Raw genomic sequence first — 25,842 nt, forward strand, 5'->3', positions numbered from 1 at the left:
CATAACTCCAGTCCCAGGGCCTCCAACCCCCTTCTCTGGCTTCCTCAGGCACCAGGCATACATGTAAGGCACAGACATGCAGACAAAGCATCCATACACATTCTAAAAATTAAAAATTGTAAGTGCCAGGACAGCCAGGGCTACAGAGAGAAACCCTGTCTCGAAAAACCAAAAGCAAATTGTTTTAAATTAACAATAAAAATCCTGTTGAGATTTGATCTGAGATTTTTTTTTTTTTTTTTTTTTTTGGTTTTTCGAGACAGGGTTTCTCTGTGTAGCTTTGCGCCTTTCCTGGAGCTCACTTGGTAGCCCAGGCTGGCCTCAAACTCACAGAGATCTGCCTGGCTCTGCCTCCCGAGTGCTGGGATTAAAGGCGTGCGCCACCAGCGCCCGGCTTGATCTGAGATTTTTAAGGTTTCAAGTCTTGAGAATCGGGCAGTTTTGAGATGTGTTTGCACTGTCTGAAGCATGGTTAGTACTTAAGGGTGGTAAAGAATCAATGCAGTTCACTGATAGCATAAGAATTATTTGCTGGGCGTGTGTACTGTTTCATTAGGAAGCTGTACTTTGTTGTTCAATAGTAACTATTTGGGTAGCTGAAGTCATACAAAATTCATAGTGTAAAGTAGCTTGTGCTGATGTACATTTGAAAACTGCAGTTCACAGGAAGGAGGAAGTTTTGCCCCATGTGTACACACACAATGAAAATAGAGAACTAGGTTTATTATCAACATTGCACCGATTTCTAGTGATGTTAATTCTGTTATAAAGTATGGTGTGAGATCCGTTTAGCCCCTGGACACTGTTGTATTAAATTGTAGAAGATACCATGAAGAATCCTGTATCAGAGGGAAGGCGGGGGGTGAGGGAGTGGGGGAGAGGAGGGAGGGAAACTGGGTCTGGATGTGAGATAAATGAATAAATTCAATTAATAAAGAACATTTTTAAAAATCCTGCATCCACTTACTCGTTTAAGAAATTTATTGGGACTCTGTCTACTATATGTTAAGTAATGCACTGGGGATAGATCTGTGAAAATGCCATCTGTGGTCTCCATACGGTCTAGGAAAAGTACATCTAGTGGGAAAAGAGGCAATACTCCCTTTCCATTTGTGTGTGTGAGCCTGAGGATATGTGAGGAGCCTAAGAAGACCTGAAGAGGGCACTGGATCCCCTGGACCCGAGTTACAGGTGGCTGTGAGCTGCCACGTGAGTGCTGGGATCTAAACCTGGGTCTCTGCAAGAGCAGCCAGTGCTCCTAACTGAGCCATTGCTCCGGCCCCAGTAGTCCGTTTAACACCGATTACTGCAGAAGTGGAAACGAATATATCATTTTGAAGAGGTGAGATGCATCAATCACGAATATACAGAGGAAAAGGAGCTAAGGAGAAACAGTGTAGTTCTCCCAGCTAACAGTTCTTCCATTTCCAAGGCAGGGTGTCTGCACTTTAGAATTGAGAAAAGAGTAAATGCCATGCCAGCTATAATTACAATGTGCATTGTTCAGAGAGACAATTTTAATTTTCTTAAGAATGTTGAGGTTACTTGTATCCGAGAAATGACCTTACTGGGAAAAGGAATGGCTTTGTGATGACTTCCTATTAACATGTTTGCTACAAATAAATTTGGGGAAAGTATAGTTTTTCTAACTTTACATGTTTGCAAAATTTACATACTCCTGGGGATAAAGTAAGATCTCATGTGTAGTATTTTCTACCTCAGAGGTACAGCAGTTGTCCAATATGGGTAAGATCCTGGGTTTAATACCCCTTGTTGCAAAAAGAAAAAAAAAACAATCAGTACATGAGCAAGTTACATGTCAACAGTTTGAGGGAATCCAGTGTACTGTTAATTATATAACTAAAAACAACATATTAAAAAGTGAAGGTTGATCCAGGAGTGGTAGGTAGCACATGTTTGAAGTCCCAGAACTTGGGAGGCTGAGGAAGGAGGATCAAAGATTTGAAGCCACCTTGGACTTCAAAAACAGACACCCTCCATTCCTCCAATAATCCGACAAAAACCTAAATAATTGTACCAAATAGCTAAAAGATGTATCTGGTGGTTTCTCCAGCAGGTGGCACTGTTGAGTTAGCTTCTTTCCCCATAGTAAGACAATAGACCATTCATCTTTGTCACCCAAACAAAGAAATATCCCTTTGTAGCCCCTCTTCTCCCCTCCGTAACTGATCACATGCTACTGGAACTGACTGCCTTGTGATCTAATCCATAGTTGGCACGAATTAAAAATAAGCTGTACTTAAAAAAATAACGTGGCATTTATATTTATGGAAAGAAACACATTCATCATTTTTCATCTTGTTTGGTAGCTCAGAACCCGGAGGACTTTTTCTGTTGATTTACCATCCTGCTCAGCACTCAAAGGCTTCACATCTCAATTCTTATTGTGGTTTTGGGGAGGGAAAAAAAAACCCTAAATATGTAAATAGTTTTGTTTGCAAAGAACAAAACCAGTACTTTGAAGTACACGCTGAGGTTGAGGGTATCATTCCGCTGTACAGAAAAACTCATTTGGGTTTACTGTTACTTTAAAGTTAAAAGTGACTTGCAGTTTGCTTTTTTTTCTGGTATAAATTTTGCATACTTTGTGTCTTTTTATTTGGCTTTGTATGTTGCTACTGAACTACTTGAAACGTTGGGAAGAGATGAAGCTAAGGATTTAGAACTGGTTTTACCAGCACTGCATGTTCTGGAAGTTGTGTGTGCAGCTTCTGCGGTGTAGCGAACAGTGGAGGTTTTATTTACTGGAGGTGGGGTACTCATTTAGGAGGCATCATATTCTGAGAAGGAACTGGTGCGATGCACTCACTACAGGATTAAGGGTACTTTAATTAACAAAAATCATAATGTGCCCGTATCGAAATGATCATATATAAAGTAGGCTTTAGGCAACTTTCTGTTTACCTACACTTGATGGCAAAGTTACCTACATTTCCAAGTCCAGGGAAGCCAGTAAGTAATAAGTAATTCCGCCTTTGGACTACCTCCCTGCAGAAGAGGAAGGTGACTGAGGCCAAATGTGTTGGAAAGACTTTTGCGGCTTGCATGAGTCACGGGTGTAATGATGTTCATCTGCCTCCATAGGATTTTCGCATTCACCTTCTTGGCTCCTTCAGCAGACAATGGGCGAGCCAGAGAGCCAGGGTTAAAAATCCTGATGCACCAGTTTAGGTCGGAGCCCCTTTGCCAGCTGAGAGTAGTTCAGGAATTCCCTGACTTTTCCAGGCGCAGTTTCCACCGAAGGAATTTTTAGGAGCATTTCAGGGGGCGGGGGCGGGGAGAGAAGGCAACGTGACCCAATCTTAACCCGAGGGTCTCGGGAGGCGCTGCGAACCCGGGGCGGGGGGAGGCGAGCGGGGAGGTGGGGGAAGCCCCCAGGCCAACTCCGGGAGCCCACCCCGCAGACGCCGAACGACGGTGGGGAATGACCTCAGCCGTCCCTGCCACGTTCCAGCCAATCAGTCCCGCATCTTGGCATCCGAATCCAGGACCCCCGAAGCCGGAGGCGACGCGAGCCAATGAGGAGTGGGCCGGGGAAGAAGGACAGGCGGCCAGCCTATGGGGGCGGAGAGGCCCAGCTGCGCGTATCCAAGCAGCGCCGGGCCGGGCTCGGGGGTGTGGCGCAGCGCCGGCGGGGGTGGGCGGGCGCGCCGGGTGGCAGGTGTCAGCGGCGTCTGCATTCGGCGGCGATGGAGCGGCCCCGGGGAGCTGCGGACGGCCTCTCGCGCTGGCCCCTCGGCCTCCTCCTGCTCCTGCAGCTGCTGCTGCCGCCGGCCGCCGTCGGCCAGGACCGGCTGGACGCACCGCCGCCGCCCGCGCCGCCTCTGCTGCGCTGGGCCGGGCCGGTCGGGGTGAGCTGGGGGCTGCGCGCCGCCGCGCCCGGGGGCCCGGTCCCCCGCGCTGGCCGTTGGCGCCGCGCCGCGCCCGCCGAGGACCAGGGCTGCGGCCGTGTCCCGGACTTCGTCGCCAAGCTGGCCAACAACACGCACCAGGTGAGCGCGCGGGGCCCGGGAGCCCCCCCCCCCCAACGGTGGGGCCGCCCCCCCCCCAGCCCCCCGGCCCGCGGTCCCCGGCGGGCGCCCCGCTCCCGCTGCACGCTACGAGGCTGGCGCGAGATCCCGGCTGCGGAGGGCGGCGGGGCGCGGGGGTGGCGCGGGTCGGGGTGGCTGCGGCCCGCCGGGCTGTGTGTCGTCACAGCCGAGGCAATCCGAGACTTTCACTCGCCGCATTCTTTGCTTCTGCTTCTTAAGTTGTCAGAATCTTCCGGTCATCCCCGTTTCCCCCCAGCCCCCACCCCGAATGTAGAACATCGCTGTTACCTACCAGGAAGCTGGAGGCATAATTACCCCTTGAGTGATTGCAGGAGAAGTTGGGCTGCCCAGAGGCAGAGGTGTGCCCTCTTCTGGGTCGGTACTTTCGGGGTGGTAAGGCTGGCGTCCAGAAACCATCCCACAGCAGTTGTTAGGTCACGGCTTGTGTTTCCATAGTTAAAGGAACACGCATGGAAACGAAGATGACATTGAAACCCAGCCATAAAATGACATCTCTGCTGCTCCTAAGGAAAAAAACAAAAAACAAAAAACAAAAAACGGTTCAAGATTGTTTTCTTAGGATGCAAGCACAGAAACCTCTGACCTGACCCAAAATGACCTTGAGAGGCTTCCCGAACCAAAAACCAAATTCCTGTTTGCAGAGCCCAGAGAACAGAACAGGGCCTCTAGGACCTAGATTAGAAGCAGTTGCAGGACAGACCAGAATTAACCAGAAGTTCCATCTGGATGGCCTCACAGAGTTACCAGCTGTCCCAAACAAGAGTCGGGGTTATAACCTGTCACCTCCTTCCACGCACCCCAGGCTCTTTAAATTCCTTTGCTCCAGATCCATTCAGGAAACAGGCTCCAGTGTGTCATGTTTCCCTGTAAGTGGACCTACGGTGGGACTCTCTTTGCGGAAGTACTGGTATTGGCGTCTGTGTGTGACCTGAAATCCTTTAAAGCTGACTGCTAACCTGGTGTTGAACCCTGATCTAGACCGCTCTATCTGGCCCTGATTTCTACTAACTATGAAACATACTGCAGAGAGTCTGTCTTAAGCCTGCTCTTGGTCAAGACTTTCAAAGTTATGTTGCTTCTGTTTTGGGGCACAGGATCCAAACCTTGACACATTGCTGCATTGAGAAACTGTTAGGAAAGTCTTGGTTTCAGCACAACTAGGGCGTTTTCCTCCTCTATTTTTCTAAAATTAACAATTGTTGCAACCCACACATGGGAAAGGCATTTTTAGTTCAATGTGCTTTCTGTTATGTCTTCTTTTTTTCAAAGAGAACTTGTACACCGAGGTGGAAGTGGGTGGCTGGTGTTCTGTACCTGTTCTGTCTTTGTTTACATTCCATCTCAGTATCACTGGAGCCTCAGTGTCCCCTTGGACTTCCTTTTGAGAGCCATACTTGTTAGTGGGACATAATTCTCCAGCCAGGGGACACCAGGCAGCCGGTGAGCCCAAGCAGCAGACTGTGTGAGGGTGGTTAAGGGGTGCTGAAGGGTGGGACTGGTTGGGCGCAGATACAGTGGAATAAATACTGGAAAATCTTCCTATTTGATGAAAAAAAATCGTATAAACTTCACTTTCTCGGTAGGGTGTTGAGAAGGAATTTATGACACTGATAGTTGGTACAAATTGTGCCAGGCTTCCTTGTACCAGCCAGACCCAGCATTCTTACCCCATACCACAGAGTCTTCTCTTGCTGCCTATGACCCATCTTCAGGTCCGCAACAGTCCCTGGTTGAATGTGTCATTAATAATATACCGATTCCAAAGAGACTCAGAAACCTCCTCCTTTGAAGTTCATATGCAAAGGGTCCTCTATTTCCTTTTATTTAGTTACAGCTTGTTCATTTGTTTTTCTTCAGTCTTCTTCATTTAAAATGACTCCCTCCCCCCACCCCAGTCCTTACCGTAATTCTTCTTAAGAGAGTTTATCCTTTCTGTAATTTGAATGCCTGTTTTGTTGTTGTTGTTTTGTTTTGTTTTTTGTTGGCAAGGGGAGTCTTTGTTAACCCACCTTCACCTTAGCAATCATTTAAGGTAGTTTTCAGAAGCTCAGCTTCTCCCGGAAATTATGAAGTAATCTCTTGTGTTTTTCAATTCTGCATTTCTCAGATGTCATAATAACAGCACGCTACATTGGACTGAAGCGATCTGGTATTTGGGGCCCCTTTATAACAGGGTGAAATAAAGGTGTCAGCATCACAGAACAACTTGTTTATTTATTATTTATTGTCAGAGACATTGGATGTTTCCAGACAGCTGGAGGAGGAAGGTGTTCTTTGGAATAATTTTTTTTTCTGTATAATGTGAAAGAATTCAATCCTTGCTCCCCCAAAAGACCCACAGAAGGTCTTAGTTCTCATTTCAAATCTTACCATGAGTGTATGTGAATGCTTTCCCAGGGCATTGCCAGAGATGGGGTCGGGGGAGGGGCTGCCAAATTACAAATTACAAAGGTATTTCAAACACGACAGAGCACAACTACTAAAAGTTTTCACGGGTCTCTAAACTGGCTGCTATAGCTTATAAGGACTTATACCATGGTGGGGTGGGGGGTGCTGGGGACTAACCCCGACGCCTTGCTCACACTAGGCAATGGCTTGCTTTACCACTAAGCCATATTCCCAGCCCCAGCATTTAATCTTAAGAAATTTACAAAGTCAAGGGTATGCCTTTATAGTGTGCCTTTCACCCTAGGCTGTGACCTGGGCTTCCGAACTCCTGAAACCCAATAGGTCGTCCTTGTCCTCCGAGCCTCCCTGTTCCTCCCAAGGTTTCCTTTCATGGTCTTTTCAATCTGGGTTTTAAGTCTGTTTCAAGCGTGTTGTATTTATTTTGATGGCGTATGTTGTTCACCGAGGGGCCATAATGATTTGATGCTCTGTGGGATTTAAGTGCGAAGAGAAAATACTTTTTTTTTCTAGTTACAGTATTATCAATAAGTACAATAGACTCGTAGGAAAGTGGAAATAAAAAATATTGGCTGTTACTGAAACAGCAAAAAGAATGGCAAGAAATCAAAGGCGAAAGATCACTGCTTACATCTTGCAAAAGATTATACTTCCTGGTCTTGTTCTGAGGGTTTGGCATGCCACGGAAAGGCACTACAGCCCCATGGGGCAGGCGCTGGGCCAGCCTTGCCTGCATTTCAGTCCTCACTATGTTATTATGTTATCTTCACCAAGTTCCTTAAGCCTCCATGTCTCATTGCTAATCTTTAAAATGGAGCTAAGCATGCCTGCTTAGGAGAAACAAACAAGCATGCATAAAAATACACTCTGTTAGAGGATTCAAAGGCTGTGATACTTAGCACTCAGTTACAATGTTGCTTTCCACAGACCTTCTTAGCTTCAATAATCTCTTTTTTGTAAGATTATTTATTTATTTGAGTTAGCACTGATGTTTTGCCTGTAGTGTGTTCACATTCTGTGTGAAGGTGTCCGATCCCCTGGAACTGGAGTTACAGACAGTTGTGAGCTGCCCTATGGGTGCTGGGAATTGAACCCCGGTCCTCTGGAAGAACATCTAGTGCTCTTAAAGCTCTGCGCCATCACTCCAGTCCCTCGATAGTCTTCTTTTGCTCCTAACCCCAAACTGTTGTCAGGCCTCAGTATTAAGCAATTGTTGCCTTTATGTGCTTGGAATGGTCGCAGCACAGATAACCTTTGTGCACGGAGAAATTGAGCGGGCCCAGAGGATTTTATTAAAGTTGGTTGCTAAGTTGAATTGCTTCAAACATTCCCCCATAAGCACCCCTTGGAGGGTAGGCATGAAAGTCTGTCTTAAAGAAACAGTAAAGATGCCTTGGCCAGAGTCACAGCGGTGGCTGACATAATTTCCTTGCTTCTCATTCCTGTGTACAGGCCATTTGATAATTTCCTTAAAAGTCTTAAACTGATGATTAATAGGGCCGGGAGCCTTCACTCACCCCTCCCTCTGCTCCCGGTCACTAGCTACTTCTTTACACAGAACTTCCCAACTTCTACCCAGACATCAAAGCCTCTGGTTCCTTAAGCAAACAGGCCCTGCAGAGAGGCTGTTGTGGGCCTCAGCCCTGAGAAGAATGCGAGTGTTTGTTTGCCACCCTGGCAGGGCTGAGTCCAGGCTGACAGGACTCAGTGTGTCTGCCTGCGGCGCCTTCAGAGAGCTGCTGCTCTCAGCCTGTTCGGGATCACCAGACCTTTGTAACACCCGAAAATCTGAAGGCTGTTGCCTTTAACGGTTCCAGAACTCCCTGGCTGCCTCATTTGTCCTGGCAATCGCCCCCACCCTCACCCCCACCCTCACCCTCACCCTCACCCCCACCCTCACCCCCACCCTCACCTCCACCCTCACCCTCACCCTCACCCCCACCCTCACCCCCACCCTCACCTCCACCCTCACCCTCACCCTCACCCCCACCCTCACCCCCACCCTCACCCTCACCTCCACCCTCACCCCCACCCCACCCCCACCCTCCAGTACTCCACTTGCTCTCTCTAGTTTAGCTCACTTCTTACAAGGCCCTTTCCACTCAATTCTGGGTCAAGGCCTGGGCATTCAAGAGGCTGCCCTCTTGGCCCTGGTTGAGCAGAGGGAGCCATGGCCTCGGGAAGAGCCCTCTCCGGTACGGACTGGTCTGAGGGTGATGTTAAAATGGCACATGCTAGGATTCCCCGAGGAACCGTCGGCAGCTGTGATGAATTCTCTTCTGCCTGGGGAAAGGCTGGTCTCCCGAAGGAAGGGCTGAGCTTTGCTTGACATGAAGGTAAGAGGCTTGCCAGGTGTGACAGATGGCTCAGAAGGGACAGGGTGTAATGGGTAAGTTCACCGCTGGCTCCAATATTTGCCCCTATGAACTGCAATCTTTAATTAGAAGTTCGAGTTTTCTCTCTGCCGGGAAAGGTAACTGTTGGCGGCGGCTCTGTCTGGTCAGTTTCTAAAGGCTCTTTTCTTGCTGTAGTCATGTTAGCGGCAGACTCCGCTCTGATATTCTGCCCTTTCGTGTCAGGCTCAGGGAGGCTGCCCCCAGGTTTGCAAGCAGCTCTTGTCAGCAGGCATCGGTCTCCCAGTGGGCGACTGTCATGTCTGTGCTCCTCAGTTTCGTCATCGGTGATCTCTTACCCTGCGTGAATACCATATGGCGTGTAATGCTTAGCACCACTTGTGGGCATCGGCCGGAGAACCTCTCTCCTGTTCCTCGAATCCTGACCTGTCTCCCACCACCTCGACCTCTTATCAGGAAATTGTGGCTTCCTTTTGAGGCAGGAGAAACGAGGCTCAGCTGTTTCAGAATGTGAGAGGAACTAATGTTGAGGCAGAAAACCCGTCCAGTCTGACCTGTCGCCCCCCTAGAAAGAGCTGTGTTATGGTGGCTCCAGAAATACTATGAAATAGCTGATGTGTTTGTCAGGTCCCGCAGCTTCCCAGGCCTCTGCCCTGGTAACCAGAATGTCTCTTGTGTCTTTTACCCCCTCCTTTTAGAAATGTGGCAGACACTTGTTCATCCCACTGTGTGGCCTCAGGGTCTGTGTGTAGGTGGGTTTCGGGGGTGATGGTCCTGGAAGAACAAAGCAGTCTGTGTGTGTCTGGCCTAGGTGTCTCATTGTTGTTTAGCGGTGGCTCCATTCAGAAATGGGTTGCTCAGTGTAGTTTTGAGCTAGTTTGGTTGAAAGCATTCAGACAAGACTCTTTCGTTTTTTTTTTTTTGTTTGTTTGTTTGTTTGTTTTTTGTTGTTGTTGTTTTGGTTTTTTGAGACAGGGTTTCTCTGTGTAGCTTTGCGCCTTTCCTGGAACTCGCTTTGTAGACCAGGCTAGCCTCGAACTCACAGAGATCCGCCTGGCTCTGCCTCCCGAGTGCTGGAATTAAAGGCGTGCGCCACCACCGCCCGGCTAAGACTCTTCATATCAATAGGCTGTTCGGTGAAAGCTGGGCCGGGGGTCTCTTTAAATGTTGAGCTAATGCATCCTCTCTACTCTTAATCCAGTCTCAAGAAGCCACTATAAAAACAGAGCCTGTGGTGCTCTGCTGAGAAGGCCCTCGGTGATGTAACTCACGCTCCGTTTTATGTTTCCGTCTCTGCCGCTCAGCTCCTCATCTGTGATGTTACAAGTTTTGGATCAGCACGGAAATGTTTTTAAAGAATTCTGTGATCCACAGGGAAGAGGCCAGAGGCTGTGATCACGGTGTTTATTGGTTGATTCCAAATCTAGGAGCCAGTGTTGGCTGCTGAGCTTGCACATAGTGTGGATGTCACATCTGGAGGTGGTGCTCTGCCACTCGCTCAGTGAGATGCGAGCATTCCCAAAAGAGAGCAGGATGCTTTCCAGGCAATTAGGAAGGACCTTTGCCTCTTATTTTAGGGGCAGTAATGCTTTATTGTCCCTTGTTGCCTGGAAATTTTAACGCCAATAAAAGCTACTAGTCTGGATAGCCCAAACAGGAATCCAGTAACTATGTAACGGTAAACGTGGGGCTTGTTGTGGTCTGTTTTCTCTTTTTCCTAAACTCGGTTATTTGTCCTCTTTCCAGCAAACCAAGTATTGAAAATATGTGGTAGACTTACTTTCGGCCTCTGCAAGTGTGGAAAGTCGATTGTGATTAACAGACTTGATTGGTTGTCATCAGAAAATGGGCATTGGTTGTGTGTGTGTGTGTGTGTGTGTGTGTGTGTGTGTGTGTGTTAGGGGTCTCTGCCTATTAGTCCTCCTATGTTGGCTTTAGTTAGAGTTTCGCTCTGTGTTAAGCTCTGATGTTCTGCTCCTGCCTGTTTTCGAGCCTGGTTCAACTCCCCTAAGGACCGAGAGATTGAACTAGGAAAGGCATTTCCCTTTAACTCTTCTCAAAGGAGCTCTAATCAAATGTTTGCATGGCACTTCCTCTTTGCAGGAGGGATCCAGAACACCAGTTAGTTACATACAAAATGCCCAAGACATACCTTAATATGCAGACTTGAGTTATGGCTCTCCTGCATTCATGGCTCTGTGATCGTGGAGAATTATTTTACTTCTCTTGACCTTCGCAGTTTGTTTTGTTGTGGTAAACTAGAGAGACACACACACTGGTTGTTCAGAGGATCAAATAGGAAGTTTTATCCAAGTATCGTATTAAATGTAATGTACTAGGTAGGTGCCCGGCTCATGAGCCTCCTACTATGTTCAGTGGAAGGACACAGGGGTTGTCTTAACAAAGCTGAACTATCAATGCCTTTGTACAGATTTTGGTGTTCAGAAGTGGCTCTCAGGAGTGTGCAGGAAGGCAGAACCTCACAGAGCAGTGCTCTGGGGAGGCAAGGTGGAGAGATCTGTGAAGACACAGACAGGAGATATGAGACCGGCTCTGGGGATGGGAGATGGAAATATTGTTTTGGAGAGCGATAATGAGACTAAGGTTCCCTGAAAGCACACGGAGAAGTAAAACTGATAGCTGTTCAGGGGAGAGGAGAGGGGCAGCAGGCCGTGTGGGTAGGATGTTTTGAAAGATCGTGAGTGAAAGTGTTTTACCAGAAAGTGCTAGATCTGAGGCCGGAGCTGGAGAAACCAGAGGTGGCATTGGAGAAGCAGAAAGAACATCCCTTTGGGAGGCTGCCCATTGCTGTGGACTGAAGGATTGTGCCCAGCAAGAGAGGGGGCTCCTGGGTGCAGATGCTCTGAGGAACATGTTCTGACTCTAGACATTTTTTAAAAAAATATTTGTGTGTGTGTGTGTGTGTGTGTGTGTGTGTGTGTGTGTGTGTGTGTGCAGGCACACATATGCCTGAAGATCAGGGGACCGCTCTCAGGCGTCCTTCTTTCCGGCCATGTTGTAGGATCAAGCTCATGTCGTCATCCGGCCTGAGTGCAAGCTCTTCTCTCTACCTTCTGAGCTGAGCCATCTCATAAACCCCACCCCCCCAACGCTGGATATTCTTAAAGGAGGACCAGAGCCACAGCATGAGAAACCTCGATGCCCATGACTGCATTTGTTTGAATATTGCTGGCTGCCCGAGGACAAGGCTGAATGCTGGCTGCTCATGTGTTTAGTGGCTTGGACAGAGTGCCGGGCTTGTTCATTTGTCACCACCCTTGCATCTACTGTGGAAGCCAGACGACCTGTTGAGTCATAGATTGTTAGGTCCTTAGCTGGTCACATACGTCACTTCTACTGTTGAGGCTAGAGGATAGCTCACTGGCTGAGAGCTGGGAGCGAACCCAGATGTCCCAACATGATGCTGTATTTGGAAGTTCGCAAACAGGTTTTAAATCAATGCCTCTGCCATAGAGGTGGGGCAAGGCTGTAGACTCCATTGCTGAGTCGTGCCATTGCGAACCTCTCTCCGCTCCTTGAAGTCACAGGGCCCTCAGTAGAAAGAACTCAGTCTTTCTAAGCCTCCAAGTCCCCTTGCCTGAAAGGTAGTAATTACCATGAGGCTTTGAAGAGAAAGCGTAAGTGAATATATTTTGGAAACCTTTAAGTATCCTGTAAGTGTGACTAGTATAATTTCTTAATAAGCTTGTTGATGGGTCGCAGCCTCCACAGGGTCCCGTTGTCACTGCGTGACCCTGATAAATACAGCCATTGAACCGCCTCCCAGGAAACGTGCATAAAAGGAGATGGATGAGGCAGAGATGCATTTCTCTCTTGGCAGGGTTGGTTGACAGGCTTGGGTGAGGGTGGCAACAGAGGGTGAGTCAAGATTGGCAGAAATGTAAGAAGCATGTGTTAGAGAGTCGTTCCGTTTTTAACCTTCATGATTGCATCAAGTTTTAACTTGTTTGAGTTAATCATTGAAGGTGGGTGTGGTACAGAATCCCAGGTATTAGACCTGGATTTGAACTTCAGTGGTAACCATGAACACATCAATCTTTCTTAACCTCAGTTTTGTTTTGTTTTTTTTTTTTCATTGATAAAAAGGGGAACCTGATATCTACCTTCTAGGGTCATTGTACAGTAACAATTTGAGATTTAGCATGAATCCATCTCTTTTTTTTTCATAATTTAAAAAACTGATTTTGTAAATTTCATATCATGCACACTGATGTCACTCGTTTCCCAGTCCTTGCATATCCACCCCCCACCCTTGTACCCTTCCCGCAAAAGAAAAGAAAATCTCGCTGTGGAAGCCAGTCTTCCTGTTTGCCTAAACAGCTTTACTTGCAAGTGTTCGTTGCAATGAGTCATTGGTCTGGATCGAGGCCTCTGGCTTCTGCTACACTATCAATACTGGATCCTAACTGGGACTCCTTGGAATATCCTGCTGTGGCCCTGTGTTGTGGAGATCCTGCAGCTTTGAGTCTGCAGGACCCGCTCCTTCACCAGCTCCCACAGCTCATAGATGTGGTAGATTTAGGAGTGGGCCAGCTCAAAGCCCTGGATCTGGGTCTGGGTTAGTTGAGTTGGTCAGCCCACCAGCTCTTCTATGCCCATGCCACCAGGACCAGCTCTCCCACACTGTCCAGGCAAGGGGCAGGGCCAGCTCTCATGCCACCAGGACCAGCTCTCCCACACTGCCCAGGTGCTGCGGGCCACAGGAATATCATAAGAACTCAGCTGGTTATGGCAAAGTCACTACCTGGAGGAATCAGGGAATTCCTCTAGAGGAAGCCAAATCCCAAGGAGTTTTTGGTGTTACTTGGCTTGTTATGTATCAGCTGTATTCTGTTATGAAAATCATGTGTGCCTTCCTAGTTTTCCCAATTGATTTTTCCCTAAGAAGGGCTAACAATGTGGACTGATCACTCTCTAGACATACACATTCCAGGTATTTGGAGAACAGCCTCAGGAAAGGCTTTCTCTGGAATCAGATATCTCCCCTAGCCACTTTCAAGGACTAAAGGAGACATCACCCAGGTGGTCACCCAATTTCCGAGGATTAACAGTGATAACAACCCATAGGCAAGTCTCCTGACTTAAGGTAAATTCCACAAGGGGACACCGCCTAGGTCAGGTAGACATTAAGTAATAGCTTGACACAATTTAGCTCAGACCCCTCCTTTCTTACAGCCATACTAACTTTATAGACCTCTAACTACTTACCTAACCACTTCTAGGAATATTTAGATAACCTTCTGTGCTAACAGCTATGCTCAGCCAGAACCCCAGTTCAAGCCTCCCTGTAATTATCATTATTGGTAGCATCCGGCCAGGTCCATCACCGGATGGAGGAAAGTACCTTATCAGAGATACCTCTGTACTCTCTAGAACAGACTTAAGCATCCAGGCTACCTGTTTGAGAAGGCCTGGCAGATGTGCCAATTAAGCCTTACTTCCTCCTTTCCCAAACCTTACCGCCAGTTCCAGATCTCCCTTTAACTATCACCAGAGGCATCTAGCTGTACACAGGTTGCCTAGCGACTGAGCACACTTTCCCCCACCCTGCAGAAAAACGGCAGATAGCTTGGACAGATAGGAGCTACAGGAAAAAAGAAGACAGTTTTATTTTCTCCCATTGACCTAGCAGCTTATAGATTCTTAACACTTTCTACCAACCACATTTAAGATTATAGTTGAGCACATAAGAGCCCTCTTCTTAGATATTACCTGAATTTAGCCTTTAGTTAATTCATTTCCCCATTGGTCACTTCCCTTTGGGGTTGCAAGTGATAATTAACGGTTATTGCTTCCCTATGTGATTCTTTTTTTTTTTTTTTTTTTGGTTTTTCAAGACAGGGTTTCTCTGTGTAGCTTTGTGCCTTTCCTGGAGCTCACTTGGTAGCCCAGGCTGGCCTCGAACTCACAGAGATCCACCTGGCTCTGCCTCCCGAGTGCTGGGATTAAAGGCGTGCGCCACCACCGCCCGGCCCCTATGTGATTCTTATCACCCCTCCATTTGACCCTGGAAGCCTGCAGGGTTTTGCACTGCTAAGGGAATACTGCTTGTAAATGTATATATACCAGAACTCCCAGGGCACGAGAGGACAGAGAGGAGAGAAGAGAATGGAAGAACTAGATGGGTAAGAACTTGAGAGAAACAAACTGAGATGGGGAAGAACTAGACTGAAGGGCTAGAAGAGAGGACAAGAGGAACGAGATGGAAGATGAGGAAGAGCCAGATGGGGAAGAACAAGATGAGGAAGAGCCAGATGAGAGAGAAGGAGACGGGAGAGGAGCTGATAGGGGAAAGAACTAGATAGATGAGAACCTAGAAGGGACAGAACTAGATGAAGGAATTAAGATAGAACATAGAGGGGATCGCAGACAAGTGTAGAGAGAAATCAGGCTAAAGATGACCTAAATATGAGAGCAGAATATAAGCTTGTAACTGTCATAGAATAATAAAGTATATGGACTAAGGAGTTTTGTGTACATAGATTTATTTCTTCTCATCAAAGGTTAATTATCAGCTGGTTGTAGATTCTTCCCGGACCCTGGGAGGGGACTATCGAGGGGCTGGACCCCCACAGTCCTCGATACCCAGGCAAGGGGCAGGGCCAGCTCTCCCCTCTTACTGTCTCTACAGTAGAGGATGTCTCTACAAACTTCTGATGCGTTACCAGTTAGACGCTTAAATATTTATTTACACATTTTTATAGCTACAATATTCTGAGATTCATTCAGGGTACTCACAGGAGCCAACTCTGTATTAAGAAATATGTATATTGAATTCTCAGTATCTGTGGGTTCCATACCTATGAATTGGAAGTACTTTCTCAAACTCTATCTATGGGCTGGGGAAATAGCTCATTTCCGTAGAGTGCTGGCCAGGCAAGCACAGGGACCTGAGTTTGATCCCCAGAATCTGCATGACAAGCCAGTGTGATGGCACTGGACAGGCAAAGACAGGATTCTTGGGACTTACTGGCCAGCCCGGCTACTTGAATGAGCAAGCTCCAGGTTCAGTGAAGAACCCTGTCTCAAAAAATAAGGTGAAGAGTGATCGTAGAAGAGTGGATATCAGCCTCTGGTCTCGACATGCACGTGGACACACATTTGCACCTACGCACAAACACATACACACCCGTGCACCACACACACACACACACACACACACACACACACACAAACACACACACACACACACACACACTCACATTCTCTCTCTCTCTCCACACACACATACTCACTCTCTCTCTCTCTCTCTCTCTCTCCACACACACATTGCATTTAGAGTGAACATGTATAGACTTTCTTTATACTTACTCTCTAGACAACATCACAACTGGTGTTGGTTATTACAGATGGAGATGATTTACAGTATAGTAGGTGGGAAGAAACAGGTAAATTTTATGTTAACATTCGATCGTTTAATATAAAGAACTTGAGCTTGGTAGATTTTATTATCCGAAGGAGATAGGGCAGTGCACCTGGAACTAGCCTTTCTGGAACACCAATGGGTGACCATGGTGTTTATATCCTTGGACTTGGTAAAGGTGGAAGTGGGTAAAAGAATCTATTCCTCCCTCACCCCCTCCATCCCTTCTTCCCTTCCTCCCTCCCTACCTCCCTCTCTCCTTCCCTCCCTCCCTCTCTCCCTCCCTCCCTCTCTCCCTCCCTCCCTCCCTCCCTCCCTCCCTCCCTCCCTTGAGACACAGTTTCTCTGTGTAGCCCTGGCTGTCCTGAAACTCACTCTGTAGTCCAGGCTGGCCTCGAACTCACAAGAGATCCGCCTGCCTCTCTCTGCCTCCCCAGTGGTGAGATTAAAGTCATGTGCCAACTCATTCAGGAGTTGTATCCTTTCAAACTGACTTTCTGTTTTTAAAATATTTTTTATTATTTATTCTTTGGCAATTTCATACGTGTATACAATGTATCCTGATTGCATCCACCCCTGGACACCCCGCTCAAACTGGAGGCAGAATAACGATCAAATTAACAATCAGGAAAAAAGCCCCCAGATACACACTCACTTCGTTAAGATGGTTTCAGGTATGCAGTGAGTTTTAAATAACTTACAATTACGTCTAAAGACGGCTTGTAGTTTAATATCGACTTTCTTCACCTTCGAGTTTCGGTTTATCGGGGTTAGTGGCCGTGAGGAACGTCACCTTGCCGTGTCTTAGCCTTTCATCAGCCCAGCAGCCGTGGTAGCTTTTCACCCTGCTTATGTCAGTGAGGACCAGAGAAACATCAGTTAGATATGGTAGGTGCGTCCCCGGCCTGTGCTTGGGAGGGTGTTAGAAGAGGATGCTGAAGAACCGTGTTTATTATATGCATGTGTCTTTAACCCCATCACAGCTTCCCTCAGGGCTTGTGTTAATCCTCCACTCCAGTTAAAGGGGCTCTCGCCAGGCTCTCTCAGTCTCTCTAGCTCTGCTGTTCACCACCTTTGTTCTCGGGTTCTCAGCCTGTCTCAACGCCCTCCTGGTCCCCGCCGCATCCTCCTGTCCGCTCCTGTAGCGGCCACTTGTACCACAGCACAGCACTTGAAGTGTTCTGTCTTGTGTTCAGTTTGGTTTCTAAAAGCGGTTCTCTCCAGATTGTAAACTCCTTAAAGGCTGTGTCATGAGTTCCTTTTGTCTCACAGAGTGTTGGAGCAAAAGCAGCGTTTAGACGTTACCTGGCATTGGACAGATACGACTTTGAAAACCATGTCCTGTCACTTACCAACTGAGTGACTTTGGGCAGATTATTTAGGTTCTCTGAGCAACTTTCTTCATTTATAATGTAGCAATGATGCTTTATAATAATATATAGTACTGCATTAAAAATATATACAAATAAATAAATAAAGGGGCTGGAGAGATGGCTCAGCCGTTAAGTGCACTGGCTGCTCTTCCAGAGGTCCTGAGTTCAATTCCCAGCAACCACACAGTGGCTCACAACCATCTAGAATGGGATCTGATGCCCTCTTCTGGCCTGCAGGCATGCATGCAAACAGACACTAAAACCAACATAAATAATATGTAATACTGCTCTAACAAATGCTCTGTTGAGTGGCAGGGCATGTGCCTCAGCTGACAGAGTGCCCAACTGCCATGCATGAGTGAGGCCCTGAGCTTGATCCTCAGCACACACCCGTCATCCCAGCACTCCAGGGGTAGAGGCAGGAGGACCAGGGGATCAAGGTCATCATAGGATACATAGGGAACTCAAGGCCAGCATGGGACACTGAGACCCTATTTAAAAAAAAAATAAATAAACACTTTTTTTTTAAAATCCTCTAGTGGTTTAATGTGCACACATGTGTTAGGTATTATACTGGATCCCAGATTATGGGAGTTGATACAGAAAAAAAACAGATAGCCCTCTGCCTTTACAGTTATATTTTATATCTGTGTGTTTTATGAACCAATGGGAAAATGGCCAACAATGTATAATTATAAATATGGTAGGGAAGAAGCAGCCACGGGAGAATAATGGCAGAGGCCCTTTTGTCTGGGACACTAAAGTCTTCTTGAGACCTTCGCTGCTTAAACTGATACTGAAGATGAATGGGATTTTGCCAGGAGGAACACCCCAGGCAGAGAACAGCAAGTTCATAAGGCCTGGGGCAAGGAAGGGCTTGGTGTACCCGAGATCTGGAAGAAAGCCAGTGTGGCAGAGGGCGTGAGGGACTCAGTCCCCACCCCAGGGGGTGAGCAGCCCGCTCCACAGCCCTGCCAGCATGGCCCACAACCAGCACGTGGCTCTTCCTCATTGGCCTTTGCTTTGAGTCAGAACTTGGATGTAAAAAAACGAAATGGTAAACATTGTGAAATGTATCTCATTTATTGGGTAGGATTAGAAATTAATTGATACAAGAAACTGGATTAAAAAAAAAAAGGCCTAGTCCTTGAAATGCCAAAGACTTTCTTCTTTTTAATGAAATTTTTTTTTCTAAAATTTCTTGGCTTTATTAGTCTATTGTATGGCCCTGGAGCATTAAGAAGCTAGATCAGGCTATCCCAGAACTCCAGTTACCTTGATGTGGTGTGTTGTTTAATGCCTACAGGGCTATCCAGAGAAGTAGGGCTGTTTTCTCTGGTATTTTCTGGCCTATATGCTCAGGCTGAGCACTGAAGTCTGCTTGGTTAAGATTTTGTTTGCTTGTTTGTTTATTCTGCAGAAACCATGTTCTCCTCGCAATATCCTGCCCTTGCTGCGGCTGCCCCTGTCCGTCTCTAGGTGCACCCTTCCCCAAATTTAATTTGTTTTCCCCATAAGCTAAGAAGGCAGATTTTGGTAAACGGAATGAGAACGATAGCATGCAGTTTTCCCCCGCAGGTCTAATGCATAGCTTCATAACACATGCATCAAGCTGTACCAAAGGTCTGCACCACTTCCTTTCCCAGGGTGTCCTGCTCCTCCGAGTAGCTGAATAATGCAGGCTTGCTCTTGTAACATGGGTATTGGGCTTAGGGGGCCGGTTTGTGGCTTTAAACACAACAATCCCCAGCTCCTTAGCAGTGGGAGAGCAAACGGAGAGGCTGGAGTATTGCTGAGTCACAGAATGGCAATGCTCTGGAGCAGAGACCTTGCCGCTGCAGCGCCCTCCCCCACCACCGTGATGGTAGACAGCGTTGCCCAAGTTCACACGGCTTCTGGCAGAGCTGAAAATAACCCCCGGGCCGTCTGGTTATTAGCCCAGTGTTCTCCCTATCATCCCGCCTCTCAGAGAACTCTGCATAATTGAATAGATTTTGAAAACTTGTATTTTTTTTTTAACATTTAGGTTTTTTTTCATTTCTAAGAATAGCTTCCATGAGAACTGGAACATTTGTGATCTTATTTTTGGCCCGTGTTTTCCAATGCTAGCAATGCCTCATTTGACAGAACTCGATTCTGTAAAGATTGTCTTCCTGCCGCAAAAGGGTTGTGCTGCAGACCTTTCCTGCGTGTCATGCATCCGGTCCCCGTGTCCTCTTGTTGGAATTTGGAAGCTTAACTCTGGATTCCCAGTCTTGGTTGGCTCACCCATGAAAGCTGTGCCACCGGATTCCTAGCCCTGTGTGTGGAGAAGGAGGAGGAGGATTCATTTTTACCCTCAAGGAAATGGATTCCCAAGGGAGAAGATGGTCTGTGTCTTCTTTCCTCACTGGCTGTTGCCGGCCTCGGCAGGATGTGAGTTTGTGGGCCACTTTCCATGCACTGTGACAGGCGTCTTCTCTAGACTGTCTGCCATGGTTAGCCCTAAGGCTTACATTCCTGCAGGAGAGAGGTCTGTTACAGAATCCGAGGGCACAAACCCAGAGCCTGTATTATCCCTACTCCCCCCTCCCTCCCCCCGGACTGGACTATTCCGTGCTATGTGCCTAAGCTCTACCACATGAGGGGTGCAGAAGAAGAGTCAGCCCTTGCAGTTCCGGGTTCTGCGTTCCCAGATTCACCCAATTTTGAATTTAAAATTTTCAGGAATTTTTTGCCTGTATTGAACACATACAGATGTTTTTGTCGTCAATATATCTTCAGTAATCCAGTATGACTGTTTATTATATTTAGCATTCACATCATATAGGTAATCCAGAATTGATTTAAGGAACAGAGGATGTGTGGGGGTTACGTGTAAACACTGTGACATTGGATTTAAGGAACTTGAGCATCATGGATGTGGTATCCACAGGGGTCCAGGAGCCCATCCCCTACAGATACGACGGGCACATGGTTTGTTGAAGGAAGGCAAGTTTATGGCAGTCCACCATTGCATTCTCTCCTCTTTGCTTGCCAAGAGAGGCTGCTCCTGACGGTGAGATTGCCTTAGCCTGCAGCCCACTCTGGTCAGCTGGCCTCATGCTCACTGGGGCAAGCATTAATTCTTTCAGTATTTGACTTTTAGATCAGGTGTAACTAGATAGGCACGGATTTCTCATGATTGAGTTTTGCCAAGCTATGGGACTCGTTGGAGTGGCGTCAAGTTCTCCGAGCTTACAGTAACGGTGACTTAATTAGGCTTCCGGTTTAATTAGATGTGAAGATGAAGTTATTTCTGTAAAGACTGCTGTGTTTTGTGGGTCTTTCTTCACCTCTGACAGAACCATGGATTATCCACATGACCGCAGAAGGGGACATTGTGTTACCCACGGTCTCAAGTGTGTGGGCCTCCTGAGCTAGGACGGCAGGAAGTGGGCGGGTGAGGCTTGCATCACCAGCTCTCAGATGGACATCTTCAGAGAAGGGAGTAACAAGCTGTCCCCGAATTCCTAGCCTGGTTAGAAATGTTTCCTGAAAACCCGTTCCACAATCAGATGATAACTACTGATGCCAGCCCGTGACTTCCTGCTGCCCAGAGCTCCTCTAGTTCCCAGAGTTCCAGCGGGGTGAACAAAAAGCTCAGAAAGTGACGAGGGAGGTAGATCGGTGCTTCTGTGAGTGACGAGGTTAGGAAGTGAGCTGAGCAATCTGCCTTCCATCAAGGCTGCCGATATTCTTAGGACTCTGGGTGACAGGGGCTCCCTGACCCTGTCCTTAGCCTTCTGATGCATCCGTCTGTTAGCCAGGGTGACATAAAGAAGAGGGAACTAGGGTGACATAAAGAAGAGGGAACTAGGGGACTGGAGAGATGGCTCACAGGTTAAGAGCCCAGGCTGCTCTTCCAAAGGCCCTGAGTTCAATTCCCAGCAACCACATGGTGGCTCACAACCATCTGTAATGATATCTGGTGCCCTCTTCTGGCCTGCAGGGATGTGTGCAGGCAGAGCACTGTATACATAATAAATAAATAAATCTTTAAAAAAAAAGAAGAAGAAGAAGAGGAAACTAATATGGGGGGCGCTGGGGAAATGGTTCAGTGGTTAAGAGCACTTGCTGCTCTCACAGAGCAGTACTACGTTGGGTGGTTCACAAACCACCCAGAAATACAGCGCTGAAAGCGATAAAGAGGAATGTTATCCCATAAATTCTACTGTTCATATTTTATTTTACATATATAGGTGTGTGTGTGTGTGTGTGTGTGTGTGTGTGTGTGTGTGTGTGTTTTGCTAGTGTATATGTCTGTGTACCGCATGTGTGCCTGGTGCCTGCAGAGGCCAGGAGAGAGTGTTGGATCTCCTGGAACTGGACTCACAGACATTTCAGAGCTGTCATGTGGGTGCTGGCAGTCAGACCCGTGCGTTCATATTTTAAATGGAATTCTTCCAGATATTTTTTTTTTTCTGATAAGAAAAGATTGTGGGACAGATTTTCACGGGTAACACAATGTCCACTTCTGGAGTTATGTGGATAATATGTGGTTCTGTCAGATGTGAAGAAAGACCCAGGCTGACCTTGAACTTTCGATCTTACTATCTCCACCTTGCAAGTGCTGTGATCACAGGCCGGTCTCCCCACACCTGATGACATCCTTGCTTTTTCTGGTTGGTTTGAAAACTCTTAATCTAACAATATTTTGTCATAGTGCCAATAACTTTTCCAAGCTTTTTTCAACCTTCTCTTGGGAATGTTAATATATAATTTCAAAAATAGTCAAAGTAAATCCTCACGGGTTCTGGCTTTTGTATCACTTTTGGCCAAAGCCTCCTTACGGATTGGAAAGGTGTCCACTCTGTTCTAGCGTGCTGAAGCCTTCGCTCCATTTAGAGTCTGAGAGGGAAGTTAAGAATCAGCATTTACTTATTCCCCAATTCCTTTGCACTGACCGGAAGTGCTAACCTTGACATCTGCTAAGAGAAACCGCGTCCACTCCTGCCCTACATCTGTTCCAGTGATCTCTCTTGTCTGTTCCTAGGCCAGTAGCTGAGACAGGAAACTAAGAAATCCTTCTGGGAGCTGCAATCATTTTATGTTCATTTGCTCTTAAAAGAATCAAGCTGATATTCTGGCCAAATTTTTGCCTGGTGGGCTTCGTACAGTGCTGCTGTGTACTGTACACTGTATCACTGAGCGATCCATGTCACTGTCTGCTCCCCGCTTCCCCTGGATTCTGGTTTGGGCCTGTTAATAGAGAAACAGTGTAGTTACAAAGGTTTTTGTTTTTTTTAATTTTTGTTGTTGTTATTCTGGCCTTTTTCTCGAGCACACATTTGGCTGACCACACAGCTCATGTTCTCTTGGTGCTGAATTATTTACCTCTTCAGGATTCTAGCTTAGACTGATAGCCTGTTGTCTACCAGAAACAGTGTGCTTCAGCTCTCCTGCAGTTTAGGGAACTTGTGTACAACTAACATGGAACTTTAAAAACATATTTTCCCGGGGTCTTGTTACATACGTGGAGCTGGCTTTGAACTAATTCCTCCTGCCTCAGCCTCCAGAGTGCTGTCACAGGTGGGCCACCACACGTGGTGACATCTTGTTGACAATACTGCTTGAGATAGACACTCATTCATTTTTCTGTTTGCTGGCCTCCCAACCCCTAAATGTTATTATGAAGTTTGGGATTTTGCTTCTAGAATATTCACTAGAAATACTATTAGAGCTTTTGAATTTTCCTAAAAGAATTATTCTGTCTTTGAGGTTTTTCTAGCCACAAAGCTTTATTCTCTGATCTCATATTTTTTTATTCTTTCTTGATTAGAATAAATGAGCCAATGGGTTGATTATTTTCAGCTCTTTATACTACTGAAAGTCATTCCTGGCTGATAAATGATAGATGGCCTCAGATCAGCTTTCTTTGAGTCTTTCAGGCAGAAATTCTACTTCTCAAGCATCAGACAGTTTTCTTTTTCTGTGTTTTTATTCTCTTTCTGGTTTAAACTTAATTTGATTTATTCTGACCTTGAAATTATTTTACCGAGTGTTTCTATAGCATTTATTGTATACTTAGCTCTATGTGGCGATATTAGTAACATTTTTCTTGTGTTTTCTACATCAGTTATTTGTCTTGTTGCTTACAGAACACCTGACAGAGCAACTTAGAGAGGAGGGCTTGATCTTCCTCACACTTCGAGGGCACATGCCCATCACAATGGGGAAGTTGTGGGTGGCAGGGACTTGATCACATTGCATCCCAGTCTGGAAACAGAGATATAAACGTTGGTGTTCAGTTTGCTTTCTCCTTGTTATTCAGTCCTAGCCCCAAGTGCAGGAAATAGAACCACCCACATTTAGGGCAGCTCTTCCCACCTCTCTGAACCTAATCTAGAGATGTCTCACAGATAGGAGCAGGAGCTTTGTGGCCACGCCGATCCTAAACCCCATCAAGCTGACAATCAAGATGAACGCTCCCAGTTTTCAAAGACTTTGGAAAGGTTTTCAAAGACTTGCATGTGTGCTCCTGTGTGTTCCACCTGTGCAGCTTGTTAAATAAGAAACACAGAGCCAATGCAGAGATGAAAGCCCAAAGGTCAGAGCTAAGAGCCTTACCCTTCACTGCTGCAGCAATCCTCTTCAGCCAAGAGACTGACTTCCTGTGTGTTTGTCTTTATAAAGACTTTCTGTTCTGCCTTCTCATTGGTTGTAAACCCAACCACATGACCGCCTCCTCACGGCCTGTCTGTACAGAACTCCAGGTCTTCTATGGTTGGTATTGAGATTAAAGGCGTGTGTCTCCATGCTGGCTGTATCCTTGAACACACAGAGATCCGCCTAGCTCTGCCTCCCAAGAGCTGGGATTAAAGGCGTGAGCCACCAACGCCCGGCTCTGCTAGGGCTTGCTATTAGCTCTGACCCCCAGGCAACTTTATTTATTAACATACAAATAAAATCACATTTCAGTACAAATAAAATATCACCATAGCAGCTGCCTTCTGGCATGTTCCCTCTTCTGTCTGTAAGGTCTTACGTCTGTGTACACAGATCTTCATTTGTACCACATCGTGATGTCTGCCATTAAGAATTCATAGAGCAGAGGGTGTAGCTCTGTGCAGAGTGCTTGCCTAGCATAAACAAGGCCCTTTGTCCAATACCCAGCACTGGGTTTAAAAAAAAAAAAAAAAGGAAAAAATGTCATTTGAAAAGTGGGCGAACACGTAAATAGTCTTAATACAAGAGATGACCATAAGAGCTATGAGAGTAATACCTAGAAAGAGACCACACTGAGCGTTGATGGTTATGGACTAGAAGAGCCAGTTGTTTATTTATTTATTTTCAGCAAGATTGGACTTAGCTCCCTTCAGATCTTCCCCACTGGTTCAGTCCCCTTTCTTATGACTTCAAAAGGAAACATCCAAGTTGGGCAAGCTGGTCCATTCCTGTAATCCCTTTACTCAGGAGGCCAAGGTAGGAGATCTCTAAGTTCAAGGCCAGCTTGGACTATAGCAAGACCCTGTCTCAATTATATGCATATTAGATTATAAGATAGGATTTTGACGGGGCTATCATGTCTGGCACCCCACCCCACCCCACCCCACCCCCACCCCCAACTAGCTTTCTGGTTGTCTTTTTCTTTAGAAAACAAATCTACTGCCATTCTTTACTCCTGTGTATGTGGACGTCTTCTGAACATTTTTGAGATTTTTCTCCTCAGTGGCTTCAGACTACTTGAGTATGATGAGCCGTGGTGTGGTTTTCCTTTCCTTTCCTATGCTTAGGGTTTGTGAGCTTGTCTAATCTCTGCTTTTATGGTTTGAATCAAAACAAAGGAATTTGGTTGGGTTTTGAGCTGGGGTCTTGCTGTGTAACATGGGTTGGCCTGGAGCTCGTAAAGATCTGCTGCCTCGGCCTCCTGAATGCTGGGATTAAATTGAGGGCTGTTTGTTTCTTTTTTTCTGGTCCCTACACCCCTGACCTTCTCTGGGTGTCTAGTATATCTGTATAACTGTGTCTGTGTACATGTTACATCATTGGACGTTGCCATGTAGCTCAAGCTCTGTTCATTTGCTCTACACCCTCTTTCTCTGTCTTCACCTCCCTTGGGTTATAGTGGTATTTCTTCAAGTTCTCTAATCTTGTCTGTATTATCTAACCGCCTTTTGATCCATCTCTGTCTATTTTTTGTTATAAACCTGGTAATTCTTCTTTCCACAAATCTGGCTTGGGCATTGGCTTTTCTGTTCTCTTCTGTCTTTCTTTTCTCCTCTTTTCCTTTG

General features: G+C 46.6%; 1 protein-coding gene across 5 annotated transcripts in view; it reads left to right on the forward strand.

Annotated features, from left to right (window-relative positions):
• The first annotated feature begins 3,674 nt into the window (after positions 1–3,674).
• Sort1 (sortilin 1) overlaps positions 3,675–25,842 on the forward strand; it is an 84,868-nt gene continuing 62,700 nt past the window's right edge. For 2 of the 5 annotated variants that reach the window (XM_076574819.1, XM_076574820.1), the window contains exon 1: positions 3,675–4,013. In XM_076574819.1, coding sequence (XP_076430934.1) covers positions 3,711–4,013 — 303 coding nt within the window. In that variant the 5' untranslated portion in view covers positions 3,675–3,710. Of the gene's footprint in view, positions 4,014–8,794; positions 8,816–25,842 lie in introns of those variants that run through there. The other 3 variants (XM_076574821.1, XM_076574822.1, XM_042279721.2) reach the window with 2 other exon arrangements.

Source organism: Peromyscus maniculatus, chromosome 6, assembly GCF_049852395.1.
Source record: "Peromyscus maniculatus bairdii isolate BWxNUB_F1_BW_parent chromosome 6, HU_Pman_BW_mat_3.1, whole genome shotgun sequence".
Taxonomy (NCBI): domain Eukaryota; kingdom Metazoa; phylum Chordata; class Mammalia; order Rodentia; family Cricetidae; genus Peromyscus; species Peromyscus maniculatus.